The 17,098-nt window shown below is 41.2% G+C and overlaps 1 protein-coding gene across 1 annotated transcript in view; it reads left to right on the top strand.

Annotated features, from left to right (window-relative positions):
• The first annotated feature begins 1,429 nt into the window (after positions 1-1,429).
• Positions 1,430-17,098, top strand: part of ZNF827 (zinc finger protein 827) — a 133,296-nt gene continuing 117,627 nt past the window's right edge. The window contains exon 1 of the mRNA XM_032764889.2: positions 1,430-1,817. Within this exon, the coding sequence (XP_032620780.1) occupies positions 1,775-1,817 (43 nt within the window). The 5' untranslated portion in view covers positions 1,430-1,774. The remainder of the gene's footprint in view (positions 1,818-17,098) is intronic.

The raw sequence follows: 17,098 nt of genomic DNA, 5'->3' as shown, positions 1-17,098 counted from the left end.
TTCTGTATCTTAGTTTTTCCAGATGTAAAATGGGTATAATGGTATTACTTAATTACCTCACAGGATTGTTATGTTAAATAATAGATGAGTGTACTGTGCTTCACTACTCCTGTGTATCCCTCTAACTGTATCTGATATGTGAGCATTTTGAAGTTAGCAGGATAAAATGTAATGTGATAAAATGATGAGTCAGATTGTCAAAAGCAAAAATCCAAAAACGTATACATAGCAGAATGCTTTTTGTTATTTTCACTACCTCTGACTCGTGATTTATATTATGCATTCTACTAAGTTCAGTTTCCTTTCACAAAGAGAGAGCTATATGAAACAGCTGTGCCTCAAATCATTTTACTTCAATTGTAGTAGCAGGTTTCAGAGTTTAAATCATTAACAACCTCTAAGTGAACTTTTATCCAAATGACTGCAAGTCACAAAGAGAACGCTTCTCTTTCACCAGCTACCTTTTGTGCTTTAGTAAGACCTAGTCCCTTTTCTGTTTTTGTTATCCTCCTTCAAGTCTTTCTTTGAAGAAAGATGTCTGATTTGTGAAGTAATGAAAGTAGGTATCAGTTAATGAAAACTGCTATACTGGGTTCTTAATGCACATTGGAATTGTTTTAGGATAAAGCTTCATATACCTGCTTTACAGCAGGAAAAAAGTAAATTTCAGAAGTCAAGATTGCTGTGTGCACTGTAGGAGTATTATGTAGCAGTTAAACCTTCCATTGGGGTTATCTAAACTTGATTTTTTTCCCCTCCTCTCTTTTTGTGAGGGAGTTGTGATTTGCATGCTGACTGCATTTTTTCATATTTTTCAGCTACTAGGGGTTTTCTAAAACCTGGTATTATATTATTGCATCAGTACAGTTATTTATCCATCACCCTTTTTGTTCTTTTCCCATATAATAATTTATTTTTCAGAGGAAGGAGGGGGAAAGAGGTTATCCACACCTTTCCCCAATTAATTTAAATTGAAATTAACTACACAAGCTGTTTCTTTTTCTCCAGACATCCCACAGAATTCTCTTTAAAATTTTTCCTCTCCCCAAAAACACTTTAATCAGATTTGTTTTTAAAAGTAATCAATTATTGTATTTGGTTGTACAGGAAGCCTGACTGAATTTCAATGTGAATGGTCGACACACACACTCTCCCCACCCCCTTCAGATCGAAGACAACTGGGCAAATAATTTAGGAATTGCATCCTCTCCTTGTGAACTCTTCCTAAACGGAGCGCTTGCAATTCGGTGTCTAAAGTACAGCCTGGGAGCCTGGGGGCACCTTCCTCTTTGCTCTGCCTCTGTGTGTGTCTGTCTCTCTCTCTCTCCAGCCTGTGTGTGAGCTGGGAGCTCTGCCGCCGCCGCCGCTGCCCTTTGATCCCTGCATTAGTGTTAGTTAGGGGCTTGGAGACACACAGGGAGCAGCCATAGACACCGCCGTACCAGCCCTCATTATTGACACCGCACATAGCACACACTCACTCTCACACAGATTAGATCCATTCCTATTGAAGAATATTGCGACCGGGGACAAGCCAGGTGCACGACCGGGGGAGGGGGAGCGGGGGGACGAAAGAAAGAAAAGGGGGAAAGCAAAAGAAACCCCCCTTCTTGTTGGCTCCAGGAAAACCAGCTTCAATCCCATTCCCCAGCAGAAGAGGAAGCCCCCCGCTACTGGCCACCCCCGGCCCCGGCTTTGTGCCTGCCTTTGCCCCCCTTTGGTTTTATTTGATCTCCCATTAAACCAAGGAGGAGAATGTGAAAAAAGGGGGAAAATGCCCAGGAGGAAGCAGGAGCAGCCCAAGCGCCTCTCTTCACGTAAGTGCCCCCTCTTTTGCCATTTTCTCCTTCCTTCTCTCCCTGTCTCCTTCCCCTCTGCAGCCTCCTCCGTTGTTTTGTGCATTAGTTTAGGGTTACAGAGGTGAAACTGACAAAGACACAGCCTGGGTTATTCCTCTTTTAGGTCTGAGCTAAGGCAGCCATGTTGGTGATGAACAGCCTTGTGCCCTTTTAATTTTTCCTCTCTCCCTCTGCTTTCCCCCCGTGCTTTGCTTCCTTCGCCCTCTCCCCCCTTCCCTCCCCTCTCCGCTGATTGTGCATTTGTGCCGGAGTGCGGGGTTCTCCCGGGGGCCGGACGGGGGCTCTTTTATTGGGGTGGGGAGGGGGTGGCATTGGAGGGGAAGCGGCTGCTGGCGTCTTGTGCAGAATCAATCGAGAGGTCCGTCTCCGGCTAAAGGTTGCGGCTGGGCTTGCCGGCCCCGGAGCCGGGGAGGACGCAGGAGGAGGGGAAGCGGGGGAGGGCGAGGCGGGGAGCGGCCGAGGAGGGCACAAGCGGTGGGGGACCCACACACACGGAGTCGGGGCTGCTGCTGCTAGGGGGAGGCAGGGGGCAGATGGTGGCATGCGAGGTCCCTGCAGAGCAAGGGAGGCGGCGGCGGCAGCAGCAGCAGCGGGAGGCAGCATGGGGGCTGCTCCTGGCCGCAATAAAATGAAGGGTCAGACGAGCCAGGCTAGACTCAGGCTTCGGTGCTGCTGCCCCAGCCTAGAGAAGCAGAGCTCGGGACTAAAGTGCATCCCAGCCCTCCTAGCCTGCAGGCAACGCATTGACACAGAGCTCACCCTCCCCCGGCTCCTTTTCTGCTCTCTCCCCCATTTTTCCTCTTTGCAAAACAGTTAACTTTTCTTCCTCTCCTTGCATTAAGCGATCGGATGCTATCCAGCGCGGCGGGGAGGAAGAAAACCTATAAATATCGTGCCCCGGCGTGGCGTTAGGGTCGGTCTAAGAAGAGCGGGGTGGGTGGGTGGATTTAGGGGTCATTTTTCTTTTTCCAGCACATATGTTCAGTGCCTGTCTGCAGCCCCTCCTCGCTGTGCCCCAGGGTTCAGTGTCTGGTGAGAGCTGAACTGCTTATGTGTCAAAGCCATGGTCGGTCACCTGAAGTTCACCAGGGAGGGGGAGGGTTAAGGTTGTGGTATATGGTGTGCTGTGTTTTTTCCGCTGCAGACAGCGATCGATTACTTCTCTCCATATATTTTTAGCTATCGGAGAAGGGGGTTGAGGCACCGCTTCCCCTTCTAGCCCTTTACCACCTCCCGGACACTGTCAACCTGGCACATTAGCCAACTCAGAGGTGGGGGAAGAAATGGCACTTGCAGCTCCACAAATATTTCTCTCTCTCTTTCTTTCCGCTGGAGCCGACTCACAGGGCTTGGAGTTGTGCTTTTTTTAATTTGCCCCTGTACAGTCCTTTCACCGTGTGCCCGCTAGAGGGCCTGAGTCTGAAACGCACACAGAGAATTCCCCGTATAGAAATCTATCTAGTTCTGGAAGCTTGCACAAGTGAGTTCATGAAAGTGCAGTGGTCTACGTTTGCACCACTGCTGCTTTCCTCCAGTTCACTGATCTCTAATAAGGGAAAGAAGAGAGAGGAGGGGGGCTAATCTCTCCTTTATATGTATGTTTTGGGTGTTGGCATGGACATCAAACTTCCACAAAATAATAACTTTGAGAATAGTGGTTGAGATAACAAGATTTTAATTTTAAACTTTTGTGTGTGTTGGGGGCAGGGGGGTGTACGACTGGTGAGGGCAGAAAATGCTTCTGGATTGACAGAGTTTGGAAATTGAGTAGTGTGTGTGTGCAGATCAGATAGCTTTGCAGGCAGCTGCAGACTGCCCTGCTGGTGACCTTGACCCTGACCTGGTGCGACTACCCTGTGTCTGTTTCTCTAGGGCTGAGATGAAATTCAGTCTCCATTTTAGTTCACTTGGGGTGTGCCTCTCATGTGCACAGACTGCTAGTAATTATGCTTAGTTTTATGTACTGGCTTTTCTTCACCCCTCAGGTTGCATGCTGTTACCCACTCACCCAGACACCCTGCTCTAGTAAAATAACATTTGCTGAACTGAGGAGCAATTGCCTTTGTTGAAGTACTGTGCAAATCTAGGTGTTTAAACACAGGGGCTAATCTGCAGAGCTTTTACACTAATATTTGAGCCAAGTAGTGGTTTTTTCCCGCCGATGTGTGCTGTATGCACTAGATTTTTCTGAACTAAGGTCACTTTTGCTTCGTGGGATTTATATTTTTATAGACAAGTTGCATTGAGATTAAAAAATATTCTTGGAAAATAATGTATTAGGTAATTCAGTAAGAATTGTACAAATACTGTTATGCATTCAAAGGGTCCTACAGAGTTAGAAAATGTCTTGGGAGTCAATTGCAATTAGTGTGCAAATGCTATAAATAGTGACTTTTGTGACATAGAGTACATGTTAACACTAAATATAAAATATATTTTGATTCTAAGGTTCAAATTGATTTTTAGCAATATGTATCCTAGATAAACAGTATTTACATATTTCATTCAAAAAGATCCCCAAAACCGAAACTGCAGTAGGAGAATATTAAGGTTGCATAGTTAAGCACTTAAGTCTAGAAATGAAATAGTTAAGAATGTACACAACAGTATATGTATATTATATTGCATTGAAGAATTAGCAAGTTATTATGTAAATAAAGACTGTCTCATAATGTAAGTGCATAATAGATGGAAGAGTTAAGGTTGTATGTATGACATATGGGCCAGACAGAGTGTATTAAAGTCAATTATATGGAAAATACACAATAAAACATTGTCATATAACATACTGCAGGTTACTATAACAGAGAATATAGTGAAAATTTGCTGACGTACCTAGTATACTTAAAGGTGTAACTTTTCTCATATAAATAGTCCTGTTGACTTTAATAGGACTTCATATAGGACTAGTCTTGTCCATAAATTTAAGCACATGTGTAAGTACTGTATTTTCAGGACCTATGTCCTAGTTACTTCTTAGTTAAGTCTTATTCTTTGCATTGCATTTAAAGAAGGCTGTATTGTCCATCAAAAAGAAATTGCAGCAGAATAATACATGGTTACTGACAAAAGCCACAATTCTGTACTTACAGAAACTGATCACAGTTGAAACCACTTACACGTGTAAAGTTACAAGTATTTGCAAGGTTGGGGCCTCAATTATTAAAACATATGCCTGGGAGAGAAAAGTGTATAAAAAGTTTATCAAAGTTATACTGGACCATTACAACAATTAAAATAGTATAAATATAGGAGAATGAAAACAATTGCAAGATAGTTGCCATGTGGTTTTAAGGTTGCAGAATAAAAGGTATATTATGTTGTACTGAGAAACAGCATTGCCTATTTTTTGGTGGTGGTGGTTTTTTTTGTTTTTGTTTGTTTTATTTTTTTATGAATAAGAAATTCCATAAAGTTTTTAGCTAGACAATGCCAGAATGCCTACCTCCCTGACCTCACAAAATACAATGAAAGCTTCTGTCCTACTTTTAAAGGTGCAAATGAATACGGCTAAGGTTTAACAAATTGCTGTGGAGCCCTTGGCTCAGTCGCTACCCATCCTCACTAAATTTTTCACTGGACACCTAAGTTTGTCACAGCCATGTTTAGCGTAGTCTTTCTTGGTTTACAAACCTAGTTATAATACCTTTATTAAAAACTTGCTTTGGCGAGTGTGGTTTTCCCAAATGCTCAAAACTCACATAAATCAACCAATTTTAGCTGGAACACTCAAAGACTGTCTCCTCAATGAGGGATATTTCCATAGCATATCTACTTCAGTGCTTAGAGATAATTAAAAAAAAGTTGTAGGTGTGTGTTTTATAATGGAGAAAATATTTGCTTGTTTACTTCCTCTCTTCCTTCCCTCATTTTGAAATGTTTTTTCTTGGACTTTCCAACAAAAATTCACTTTCTGGCAGAAGGTGGAAACATGCCTTACTGGAAATATGGCAGTCTGAAAAGTGAAAGTTTCAGAAAGTTGTGAGGCTTGAAACAGGTGATTAGAATGGAAACTTTCAAGTCACCTTTACTATAGCAGTCACTATTGCTTTGACTTTAATACAGTTTCAAGGGCTTACAAGAAGTGCAGAATGCAAACTAGTAGACTGATATTATATAATAAGTGCAAACTAAATGATAAGAGTGATCTGGACAATGCCCTTCTAAATGTTAAATGGCTATTGTCTGACGAATGTATTAAACTGAAGTTTGTACTTGATTAAACTCTCTGTTGAATTTATTTTGCTAATTAAGTAAATGTAATTATGGCACTGTGTTGGTACAAACAGCATTGTTGAATTTTTAGGAGGAGCCTCATAACTGTTAGTCATCATGCCTAGGGTACAGTCCTGAACATTCCCTTATACTATTCTGAAACTGAATTTCAACTGCCTCATATTCTACACTTAATTTACCCCGTGTTCCATATAGCCTTTTATCGTCTCATTTTTTGTTGTAGTAATTTATTGACAAAGAGCGTAAAGAAAATTTTGCTAGATAGATTCAATATTATTTAAAGTTTCTTTCCTCTTTCTATTTTTTGTTTATTTGGGGATTTGATAGGTAGAGACCACAGTAGGTATTATGGATGGGACTTTCATACATCACAACAGTCTTTTGCTTTCATGCAGGAGTCCAGAGCTGCCAGTGAAAAGGGCTTTTATCAGCAACAGGAGTCTCTCTTTTAATAGTATTTATTACCTTACTAGCAGACATCACATGTACATGGATAAGCTTTTAACATAGTTTCTTTATATTATTTTTAACCTCTTGCCACTGCGGCGGTCATTGCTGACAAGAGAATACATGTAGGGAAAATTGTTATTCTTAGTGAATTTGGGTTAATAATTTCATTGCTATCATCATAGTTATCCTTGTAGTATTGTAGTGCATCTTTTACCTAAAGAGCAGCGTGAGATGCATGCAGTGCTATTTGCATTGCTCCACCTAAAAAATATTGATCCTGTTTGGTCCCTCCCATTGTTTTCCTTGAGGAAGAAAGATCACATAAATAAAATATGCCCAAATAAATTAGGTACATTCTTCAAACCGCAAAAAGATCAACCTCTTATGATTGTATTTTTAAAAATAATTTCTCAGCATTACACTGGGACACTTGTCAAAAGTCAGACAATGGTAGTATGTGTCTTAGTGTTGTGCGATAGTGCAAAACATTGATAAATCATGTTGCCAGAGCATAAATTAGACTGCCCAAGAGCCAGCTTTGGAGCGCACTGAGCCATGTACAATTTTAGGATCTTTTGAATGACATTTGGAATAGGGTGGGGATGCAAATTAGCGTAAAGTACAAATGCAACTTCTAACAGCCCCAACAGAAGGAACCGGTGGGGTGGGGAATGGAGACGACAGAACAGAATGCATTCTTTTACATATATGAGAAATTAATTTAACCTCGCCCTTTGTAAAAGAGAGTGATTTTCTTCTTTCTTTTACATATGTAAGAAGGTAGGGATGGAGGGAATTAAGGAAATAAATAAAACCGAGCAGCCAAGAGGAGCTGGTCTGTTCAGAATGAAGTATTAGTAATTTCCTATAATTTAATCAGACCAGATCCCAGAACAAGATAATGAGAGCGTGACCTACAAAAAAGAACTTTTTGGAAGTTAAAAGGTTTTTTAGCGTGAGGTTTCATAAGCCATGTGATTTGTCATGAAGTACCATCTATGAGACTTCTTTTGTTTTACCCGTGTTGAAAGAAATCAAGATCTAGACATCAGTTCAGATGTCTATGAAGAGGTAATTTGGCTTACGCCTAGAATCCCTTCACAGTTATATTTTAGTTAAGCTACTGCAGAATCATACTTGAGTGTACCTCGTAAATAATGATGTTGTGCCCTGTTTCTGATGTACCATTTTCTGATGCCTAGTTTGCCAGGTGTAGTACTATAATGCATGCCATTTAGGTGCAAGTGTACAAAACACTTCATGGCATAAGGAGGCTGAAAGATCTACTGATATATTTTATAAGAAAATGTTTGCAAAAGCCTAGATTTCAAAGTAGCTAACAGTACATGATGAACTCCAGTTTGAGGGTTTTATTTTTTCTCCTACAAGCAAGCTTTGTAATTTCATAAGTTTGTAAATTACATTTTTATGGCATGAAAGTACAGTACATGATTAGATGCTGAAGCAAAAAGTCCCAGGTAGGTGAATATTATCATTCCCTAAAGCCTACTTTTAGAGGGAGTTTTTTCTACTAGAAAATAGTTTCATAAATTAAAATAATAAAACTTAGGCTTGAGTCTGATCTTAGATACATGGGTACATGTTGCTGACTATCTTGTAAAATCAGCTACTGGATCTACACGCATGCATTGCAATGAAGCTTATTTTATAAAATGTTCAGTGATACACATCCAGAGATCCGAGATAAGAATATGTCCTTTAGTAGCTTTCTTTTCACAGATTGACTGAGGGTCATAGTTAAATGTAGTAAGTGTTATGCTCCCAAGAGGCAGTTTTTCTTTTCCAGATGTATCTCTGTCAGCATGAATAGTCTGACTTCTTCTTGGGTCAAGACACTAAAGTTTTTTGGGTGCTTAATTCCAATCTCAGTCAGCTCAAGAGAGGTGCAGTCCTGGCCCTTAAAGTTCTTCCTACCCTACAGAGGATTTCCTGCTGTGCAAGGTGATTCCATTGAACAATAGATGCCCTGGTTAAAATAAACAAAATACTCACTCCTTTTCTGCAGGACAGGTTGAATTTTAAGACTCCAGACTGAGAACCAAAGAAGAGGAAAAAGCAGACTTCATGAAGCAGGGCCTTTTCTCCTTTTGCACCAACACTTTGGCAGTACAAATGGAGAGAGAGAGTGGGTAGAATTGAGGAATACTAATTTATGTAGCAGACAAAAGCCCAAGAAGAGAAGTTAGGTGTTAGGACAAACTGTTTACAAGACCTGTGAGGAAACCAAATTCTCTTTTCCTTTGCTCCCTCCATCCCTGTCTCAAGTGCAGAAAAAGAGTAAGAATCAGGCCCTTAGTCACTAGTTGCCAGGTCTGCCTTTAAGATAGTGACCTACAAGTGAAATGTTCTGCCTGTAATTCAAAAGCCAGAGAAAACACTGGAACTTGTACCTAGGCTCCCATTCCCAATATCTGAAACACGAGCAAATTCAAGGTCAGGGAAGGAGCTGGGAGAGGCTCTTCACACTTGTCAGGAGGTCTGGGACGGAGACACCTGTAGGGAGCAGGAGCCAGGTGAAGGGAAGCCTCAGCTGAGCAGGGCCCTAGCCCTGGAGGAAGGGGTATAAGGATGGCAAAGCCCTGGAGACAAAGGCTAGACAAGACTTTGAGACTGGGTTGCTTTGAGCTGTTCTGAATCTTTCTTTCCAAGTTAATAAAGAAAAGCCCAGATCAAAGGAACTGGAACAGTGCACCAATGCAGTTGTTTGGACCACTATTTTACTCTTCTGGCTGGTGGATCAGCCTGCCAACTTACAAGAACATTTACCACTTGCAGTAGAACTTCAGAGTTACAAACACCTTGGGAATGAAGGTTGTTTGTAACTCTGAACAAAACGTTATGGTGGTTCTTAAGTTTACAACTGAACATTGACTTAATACAGCTTTGAAACTTTATTATAAGGAAGAAAAATGCTGCTTTTAACCATCTTAATTTAAATGAAACAAGCACAGAAAGAGTTTTCTTACCTTGTCAAATCCTTTTTTTAAAATTTCCCTTTATTTTTTTTAGTAGCTTACATTTAACACAGTACTGTACTGTATTTGCTTATTTTTTTTGTCTCTGCTGCTGCCTGATTGTGTACCTCCAGTTCCAAATTAGGTATGTGGTCGACAGATCAGTTCTTAACTCTGAGGTTCTACTGTGCTACACATTCCACTTGTAATGTAACTTCTTTCACCTTTGCATTTCTCCCGTTCTGGGTCCCTTACCAGTCCCCAGTGTAAGGTAGAGCAACCTTAGGGCTGCTTTAATTTATACTCTCCTTCCCATGGGTCCAGACCCAGTGGATTCTAAGCTTACCCTGATTCATCCCCTTTCCTGGGAACTGACATAGAACCCTTTTGCCCCTACTACACTGAAAAGGGAAACCCTCTGTGCAGGAGCTATTCTGAGGGGGCATCTGTCCACTTTTAATGTCGCTTTACACTGGTGTAAAAGGGCCTTTGCAAAAGTGTGAATCAGACTCTTGAAATCATTGCATCTGAAGGCAGCTTAGCAGCCTGTATGAAATGAGTTGGTAAACTCAGTAGTGTTCCTAAAGGAGAAGTGTGCATATATATTTTTTAAAAGATCACATGTGGCACACTTGTTGACTATCTCAGCAGAGAAGCCAAAGACTGGGCACAGAGAGGAAACTTCCCTTGCTCCTTGATGTGGTCCCTCCAAGTCGGAGTTTAGATGTGTTGTTAGGGCAAGATGGAGAAATGCATTGCTGCTGTTTATGCGGTACCTGTTCTGTGGGTAATTACAAGACTTTATTTTCCTGTACCAACAAATTGGGATGAAATCTACATTCTCTTTAAAAGAAAACAAGGTTTGAGGCAAGAAGGTCTTTTATTGAGTCCTAAAATGTTGATTATATGATCTCTGACCTCTGTCAAGGGTCGAAAGCTAGGGCAGTGTCTTAAACAACATGTTGAAGAGTGAGCAATGCCTATTCCGCATGGAGAGGACTGCTTCACTGTTTTAGCCTATAACTATGAGTAGCTTCCTAATCCTCTCTTGTTTGGCTCTGCTTGTTAACCCCAAGCAATCCTCTCAGGGGCACGAAAAGCAGCTGTCTTTGGTAGAAAACACAGCATGATAAAACAAACACTTAGTGAAATTTCCCATAGATACCTACCAGAATGCCTTTTCTGTGGGAAAAATTAAAAACACAAAGAATATAATTTACCATGTTCTAATCTGACTGTAGGAAAGAGAAAAGTCCAAATTACAGTGAGCTAGATTTCTATGACATTTATAGCATAGAAGAGTAATTTCACCATCAAGAGGCAGGAACACAACAACCTGAAACCTTTGTCTCTGAACCCATGGGAATGCTACCAGACTTGAAGTACCATGAGTGAGCAGGAGAGAACAAAAGTAAGTATTTTAAATGGTAAAGCAGATTCCTATTATTTACAAGAAATATAGCAGTAGAAATTAAATATAGCAAAATGAAATACAAACCAATTAAAAATAAAAATCTCTGTTAGAGCTGGCATGCTGACCTGATGTCGTCACCTGTATGCTCGAGTATTGCAGTGCATATCGTATATGAGATCACCTTTTACTTTGTGACCCCTTGATAGAGGACGTGAGCACAATAGGGATAATTAAGGACATGGTAGCAGCTTGAGCTTGTTTTGTTTATCTCAGCCTAAACACTATGGTAACAAGGTTTTTTAATTGATTTCCTTGTTTGTTTTATTAGACTAATCACTTGAACAACCATTATGAAGCTAGTCTCTAGCAATAGCTCCAAATACTGTTGTAGCACTAGTAAAATTTAATGTTTTGAACTATTACTGTAGAAAACTGTGGTGTTTTTTATAAAAAGGAAACAAATAATTATAACATACGCTCTATAGCTACTTTTTAAACTTTAAATGTTTGAATACTATAACTTCACTAAATTCAAATTAACTTCATTTTTAAATTACAACTTAAAACCAACAGCATTGTCAGCTATGGGCCAGATTCACAGGCTTACTCTGCTCCCTTTGCACTGCTAAGATGATGCAGTGGAAGCTGCTTGTGTGTTCCTAGCTGGAGAGGGCATTGGGGAGTTCCCAGTGGGTCGAGATCCACCATAACTGTCTTTTATTCCTCCATCCTTCTACAGCCCAATGTAGGGAGTGTGTCAGGGCTGGAAAGTGGTAGAGAGGAGGGTGTGGTTAGAGCACTCAGCATTCCAGCTATCCGCAGCTAGTAAGCCATTGCCAGCTGGCATAGGTTAGAGCAGTCCCTGGGCCTAAACAGAATATAAAGTGATACTTCAGTTTTGGGAGCTTTCTGGGTCAGACGCAGTACCAACTAAGATGAACTTTAAGGTTTACCTGGACAGCTCACAGGACAAGGGAGCTTTAGCTTTCAGGGGTTCCTGTTTTTCCTCTGGATTAACTAGGAACTTCTGTTGAGAGGCTACCCTTGCCCCTGGGGCTAACATGTTGCAGTCTTCTTTTCTTTGCCCCGACTTAATCTTTGGTTGATATTGCTATACTGACAAGAATCTCTTTGAATACAGTGGGGGTCAGGACAAATGTGCTCCCCTGTTTTCCTTGTCTGCCTCCCCTAAAGGAGTTGGAGTATAATAACCACTTGCTTCATTCCTACAACTGATTATAAATCTTGTTCTGTTTCCATCTCTGGCCAATGTTCATGATATCTTTTCTAGACCAGATGGAGAAGACATGGCATGTGATATTGACCAGTCTTTCCCTACAGTTAAGGAAGCTGCATCATCATCCGTTTCTCCTCTTGATAATATTTTATCATCAGTGTCATTTCCTGATGACTACAACCTGTTTCAGGAATTGATAGTTCGAATGAGAGATTATTTGGATCTGGACACTACTGTGGTTCAAGAGAAGACATTGTTTCTTTAATGTCTTGGAGACTAAGGAAAAGGTGAAGATTACCCTTCCCATGAATGAAGGCATGTAAAACCCTGCTTGGGATATCTGGTTGACTCTGGCATCTGTGGTCATCAAGAAGATCGATCACTTATACCAGGTCCTTCTTCAGCTTTCTTCACTCACCCACCCATCCGTCTCGAAGGGCTGTCAAGTACTATGTCATCTGAGAAAGAGGCTCAGAAGAATGATTTCTTAGGCAGAAAGATATATTCCTCACTTACTCTGGGAATTCAAGTTGCTAATTATCAACCCATCACAGCTTGATACCAGTACTTATGGATCAGGGTGTTTCTCTTCATGATCATCTCTTTGAGGAGCAGGGGTAAGTAGTGAAGGGCATTGACCTAACAGGATCAAAGGGTTTCTAGACTTGTTTGATGAACATTTTACAATGTTTTTGAACCTCTTCAAGGGCATTTGCTCAGGTGTCACTCTCCAAAGATCTCTCTGGTTTAAATCATCCAGTCTTTCAGCTGGAGTGCGGCCGAGCTTGAAGTTCTCCCCTTGAAAGGAGAGAGTCTTCTCAGTTCTAAAACATATGATTCGTTTGAAAGATTAAAAAAAACTAGATACATTGCCAAGTCTCTGGGACTGATTCATTATATTTAAAAGAAGAAGAGCATTATTTCATCTTCTTTCAGATTCTAGAGTCAGTACAGACACTTTCCAGGAGTTCTAGGTTCACCAGAAACTGAGGAGATAGGGTAGAGGGAAGTTCATTTCAAAGATGAAGTTATTTTTCAGCTTTCAGCTCACTCATCTTCTGCATCTGTTCAGCCACAAATTTGACAATTCACCCTGAAACCTAGATCTGTTCTCCACTTCCAGTCTGGGTCCATATCTTTGTCTCATTTGTGCAGCATCCAGCACAATGGAGCCCTGATCTTCAAGTGCCCCTACATTACACCTTTGGAATTGTACTGTTCTTTAGACTCCCACAAGTGGAAATATGCAGAGTTCCCCCTGGAAAAGAAACCAGTGACTACAGTTCTTTGAGAGTGTTGCCTCAGAGTTCTACATAGGACTTTGGGATGTAGTACAAGGAACTGAGATGGCGTGGGACTGCATGGCCCTTTTATATATCATTGTCTGCACAATGAGGCACTGATGCAGAACCAGTAGGCACCGCTTCTCTGGAAGATTCTTGTAACCCACTGGTGCTAAGGGCAGGAAAGGTGCAGATGACAAAAATGTAAATATGCATAGACAACATTTTCAAAGAATACTTGTGAATAATCTTTATTTTTCAAGGCTACAGCTTTGTTTTTAGAATCCTTTTTTAATATGCAAATTGTAATTCTGTTTAGCTCAGTTAAGGATCTCCTGGTAATTTAAACAGTTGTTTTGTCAATGCACACATCACTTTGTAACAGATATTGGTAATGTAAGGATGAAAACATTTATACAAGAAGAATAAAAGTCAAGGAAGCAGATAATTGACCAATTTATCAATCTTAGCAGACACTTTTTTCTGATAACATTGTGGCAGCTATGTAAATTTACTTCTGATTGCTTAAGGGGACAGATTCTATATGGTGTGAACAACACATAATAGCAGCCCCTTCGAATGAATGGGTAAAGGAGCAGGTAATCAGGCTGTGCAGTTTTGGTTCCTAGATTGGCCTTTTGGCAATGGTGTGTCCATAGGTGCTGGAACTAGGGCTGCTGAGGATGCAGCAGAGCACTTCTGGTTTGAAGTGGTTTCCATCATGTACAGGATTTACAGTTTTGTTCAATGGCTTTCTGCACCCCTACTATAAAAATTGTTCCAGCACTGCTGGGTGTGTCCTTTGAGGAAAATTTAAAATGATCCTGCTCTGCTCAGTTAATAACTCCAGTGCTTTACTGCCTTTTCCAATAGTCTTTCAGGGTTTCAATGGCTCTCAAAATTATTGTGATAACTGAAGTGCGTTTGGTAGACCTTGATAATAAGTTGCAGTTATGATCAAAGAACTCTTAGCTTCATTGCAAATTGTTTGTGTGCAACAAGGCATGCTTACATACTTTTCTTACTTTTAGTCAGTCCTTTGTGGTATCTGAACTGACACTCATAACTTCCTCTTGTCCACCTTCTTTTTCAACTAGAAGGGAGACTGCAATTTAGTTGTCTTGACGACCCTGGCAGGTTTAAATGACTGGCTGCACTCAAATAAGTTGTGTGCATCGAGGTGCATTGAAGTTTTAATAGTCTATAGCCTAAACAAATCACTTTAGTCTTGGCTGCTCTAAATTGCCCAGTACGTAGAAGTATGTTTCGTTGTACTTTTGGCTGTAGGACCTGAAGGTGTGGCAAGGATTGCAGTACATTTCTGGTGATGGAAGATGCACTTTGTTTCAAGACTCAGTGAAAACAGCTTTTGGTGCACCCATTTATGGAGCATTGGCAGACTCTAATTTAGATGAGTCAGGGACAATTGAAGGCACTGAGAGAATAGGCAGGAGGTTCTGGGGAGTAAGATTTTGGTGAAATCAATAGTAGAAATATAGATATTGTGCAAAATGATTGGACCACCAGTTTTTATCTGATGTGGCTATCCAGTTAAGTCAGGTTTAGAAGGCAAGAGGTTCTTGCTTTTTTATTGATCAGAACTTAGAAGACACATTTTGCATAAATAGCACGTAGACTGAACACTCCTCTCCAGTCTCTTCTCAGAAGGTCCATTTCTCGTGAATGGCCACTCCATAAAAACTAAGCTGGATAGGAACTCTCCCTCTTCAATTGTCGTTTCTCACAGCCTTGACAGGAAGGAAGACTATAGTAACCTTAAGATAGATGCCTTGATCTATCCTGTTGGCAGATACATCCTCCAAAACATGTGTTAGGCTTGGGAGTGAGCATGACAACGCCACAGCACCATTTACAAAAATAGCTTACAGATTTTTTAAAAACAGGAGGGAAATGTTGCTGTTATTACTTGGGCTGTTCAAGGCAGGGGCCTACCTGTCACCGTTCTTTCCTCTTCAAAACCGTGGATGATCCATTTTTCTGAGCCCTCTGACTCAGATTGCTATATTTAAGTCTTGTCTGGTCTCATGAGCATTCCTCATTTAAATCTCTGAGCTCCTTCCCCGCTCCCTCCAGTGCATTGTCCTTCAGAGGATAAAAGAAATCCCTAAGAACAAAGATCATTGTTCCATCCCTTTACCCTCACATACCCTAAGCATGTGGTGTGGTTCTTCCCATTTCCTCAAATAGAAGTATCCCCTAACTAGATTTCACATTCCACAAGCCTTAGATAAAACTGTATGTTGCTTTGCTGGTCGACACTATGGTGATACCTTCACTAGACCCTATTTTCGTCATTTGCTGTGTCTAGGGAGGACAACGTACTGATAGCACCATGGGATCTTCTTTGAACAAATTTGTGGTTATGACTTGTCTATAGGCTAGGGTCTCTGAGATGGCAGACAATTCCTTAGAATCTGGCCATTGTGCAAGGTTCTGATCCATTTGAAAGGCGGCTGCCAGGTGACTGAATCTGCCATCTGCAGATAGCCATATTCAGCCCTCCTGTATTTCTGTTCAAAATGCACCAATCTGGACTTTGGTTCTGTGACTAATGTGAAACTTTTCAATGTGAACTTCATTAATGAGCAGCTAAAGTTCTTTCAGTATCCACAGGGCCAAATTCTTGTACGAAAATATCCCCAAACCATTGCAGATCCCTCAGGGGCAAGCAGGAAGGATCATTCACTTGGCCATCACTTAAAACAATTTGACTCAGAACAGACACTGCGAAGATCTTGTATAGGCTGCAGATGTCAAGATCATATATCTAGGGATCCTTTTGGATACAGAACCAGCCTTTCCAGACGGCTACCTAGACTGGTGTACAGGTTAATACCCATATTGATGTGCTCTATGGGGGAGCTTAAATGGTTTTTCCCAGACAACTTCTGTTAGCAGCAAGACTCCAGTTTCTCCTCGTTCCTCAAATGGAAACAGATGACAAGGCTTCCTTGTGTGCTAGGGATGGTGGAGGTGTTGAGATGGCAGCTGACGTTATTTGCATTTCAGGAAAGTCAGCTTCTCTGCCAACCCTGGGATCTGACACCTCCTGATTGGAACAACTTGTCACCGTAGAAGGATGTTCAGAAGATGTCAAAGCAAAACACGCCCCCCCCAAAAGTAAACAATATTTTGTGTAATGCAAGAGAATCTTATCAAATTTAAAAGTTCTCTTTTCCTAGTAGCCAAAGGAAGGTGAAGATTTCAGTGGTCCACCTCAGCGCCTTGGTGTGTAAATGTACCTGCCATTTTAAGTGTACAGTGAGGAATGTGGTGCATTGGCACCTCAGCATGGAGAGACCATAAGGAGAGAATGCATGTCCTCAAGTACGATCACCTTCTAGACAACTTCATGGGCCAGGTGGACCATCAAATCACTAGTGCTGACTGCAGTTTCATTGGGAAGTACAGGAGTAGTAATTGATCTCCCTTCCATTTGGTGAGCTTCATTGGGCTTCATCAAAATCTCTATTTGACAGCTTGGCTAATTTAAGGGGACTCAGAGAAAACCAGGCCCTTGGTAAAGGGCTTCCTAGTCATTTAGTCTCAGGTTCGAAAAAGGTCTAGGTGGTTGATGCCAGCAAAGGTTTTTGGATCCCAGTCACAGATTGATCTCTTTCTTC

The sequence above is a fragment of the Chelonoidis abingdonii genome, chromosome 5, assembly GCF_003597395.2.
Source record: "Chelonoidis abingdonii isolate Lonesome George chromosome 5, CheloAbing_2.0, whole genome shotgun sequence".
Lineage (NCBI taxonomy): Eukaryota > Metazoa > Chordata > Testudines > Testudinidae > Chelonoidis > Chelonoidis abingdonii.
Note: the sequence above shows the minus strand (reverse complement) of the source record. Positions and strands in the feature narration are given on the sequence as shown.